The sequence below is a fragment of the Priapulus caudatus genome, unplaced genomic scaffold (genome assembly GCF_000485595.1).
Source record: "Priapulus caudatus unplaced genomic scaffold, Priapulus_caudatus-5.0.1 Scaffold459, whole genome shotgun sequence".
NCBI classification, from domain to species: Eukaryota; Metazoa; Priapulida; class Priapulimorpha; order Priapulimorphida; family Priapulidae; genus Priapulus; species Priapulus caudatus.
Genome location: NW_014577520.1, coordinates 189,873 through 191,561, shown reverse-complemented (window position 1 = coordinate 191,561; position 1,689 = coordinate 189,873). Strand labels below are relative to the sequence as shown.

Sequence of the window (1,689 nt, the reverse complement as noted above, 5' to 3'; positions counted from 1 at the left end):
TCGCTTACGAACGTCAACAATAATTGCTAAAAGTCATTCCGTAGAGGTGAAAACACACGCATATAATATACTAGCCACAAGTTCCCATCTCGCTTAACACTACGTGGCGAGAGGGTCACAAACCGACGCATTAGAAATATGTTCGGTAGTATGTGCGCTGCTATTTAACGTTAAATTATCTCACTTTTTATGATTCTTATTGCTTCTCTGTACTTCCACGCCTCGATTTATTATATGTGCGCTATCACTGAGTGTGTATTTACGTGTCAGCAAGCAATTATTAGAATTGATAAGATGAAACTCCGAACAAACGCCGCCATTTCCGCCATTTTTCAATAGATATCCCATAATACGTAGCGAAAGTTCGTGGCGAATCTCGCTTAGTATTTCGCGCATAGACATAAGAACATCCAGTATGGCGTTTTACAACGTTCAAATATTATAGCGCTGTTCGAAATTCTCTTATTTTAACGTGTATTTCAAGGTAAATAGTAATTAAGAAATGATGCGATAGTTGTACATGATGTAACAGGTGAGGTCAAATGTGGTAATACATTGTTTTATTTACAAAATTTTACGAAATTAGGAGTTTGTTTTCAAGCTACCAGGTATTTCGTATGGAAGGGTGTCAGGCTCCTCCGCCGTGTAACTAGTCGGAGAGCCTGGTCGGTTTACCCTAACCCCAACCCTAAACATATACCTCATATAAAAATATAAACGTAATACTAAACAACCTAAAACTACCTCGGGTACATATATGTAGTACCTGATACGACAACGACCCTTCGTGCCCTACTGTACTCACTACTGTATTGTACTGTGTACAACAGTCAACACACACTACACAGTACACTGTATTACACAGTACAGCCTCAGGCTACGCAATGCGCCGGGTGGGTGAGGTATGGTACTGTTGTTGCTTAACACTATGTGGGTTGTAGGCTATACTGTACGTCGTAATAACACAACCCTTACTTGCAAGGCGGCCCAGCCATCCATAAGCTTACAGACAGATTCCCTAAACACACGTTGTTGATCTTGTTGTTGTTGCAAGGAAGCCGCCATCTTGTCAAATCTAAGCCTACCCGAGGAATATTTTCACATTTATCGACACATTTATCAACTAAATTATTCGAATATAACTAGATACGTTATAATAACATATTATTTATAAAATGCAAATTAAAATTTATTAAATAAACACATTGCTATCGCTTGCATTTGAATATTGTAATAAACATGCGCATTTTCTTTAAATACATAAAACCTCTGCTCAGCAAGTAACTACTCTAGTCTACACCTAGACTGGTACTCGGTCCCACCTCTCGGCTTAGGGTTAGGGTTAGGGTTAGGGTTAGGGTTAGGGTACTTCGAGTAATCGAGTAATCGAGGTGGGAGCGAGTACCAGTCTAGTCTACACCAAGGAGCTTGTTGTATGTTGTACATGTTATTTGAGTTCATTACGTGTGAAAATGACAGATCAAAGTAAACTATAAAAATAGGTATTTACTATTAGGTTTTATGGTTAAGTAATTCCTGTGTATCGGAAGGGACACGTTATTAAGAGATAGTAGTAGTAGGCCAAGTAAATCAATTAACTCGTTCAAAATTAGCCATGTGCATAGGGGCCTACTGACAGTACTGTCACTGATGCAGGTGCCGAGATCACAGGCACTTGAAACGTTTCAA

At 39.1% G+C, this 1,689-nt stretch overlaps 2 protein-coding genes across 2 annotated transcripts in view; one reads left to right on the top strand and one right to left on the bottom strand.

Annotated features, from left to right (window-relative positions):
• Window positions 1-1,071, bottom strand: part of LOC106810634 (pre-rRNA-processing protein TSR2 homolog) — a 7,620-nt gene extending 6,549 nt beyond the window's left edge. The window contains exon 1 of the mRNA XM_014814058.1: window positions 976-1,071. Coding sequence (XP_014669544.1) covers window positions 976-1,065 — 90 coding nt within the window. The 5' untranslated portion in view covers window positions 1,066-1,071. The remainder of the gene's footprint in view (window positions 1-975) is intronic.
• Window positions 1,072-1,394: 323 nt separating this feature from the next.
• LOC106810626 (splicing factor 45-like) overlaps window positions 1,395-1,689 on the top strand; it is an 11,092-nt gene continuing 10,797 nt past the window's right edge. Inside the window, exon 1 of the mRNA XM_014814050.1 lies at window positions 1,395-1,502. The gene's annotated coding sequence lies outside the window, so the exon portion shown is untranslated. The remainder of the gene's footprint in view (window positions 1,503-1,689) is intronic.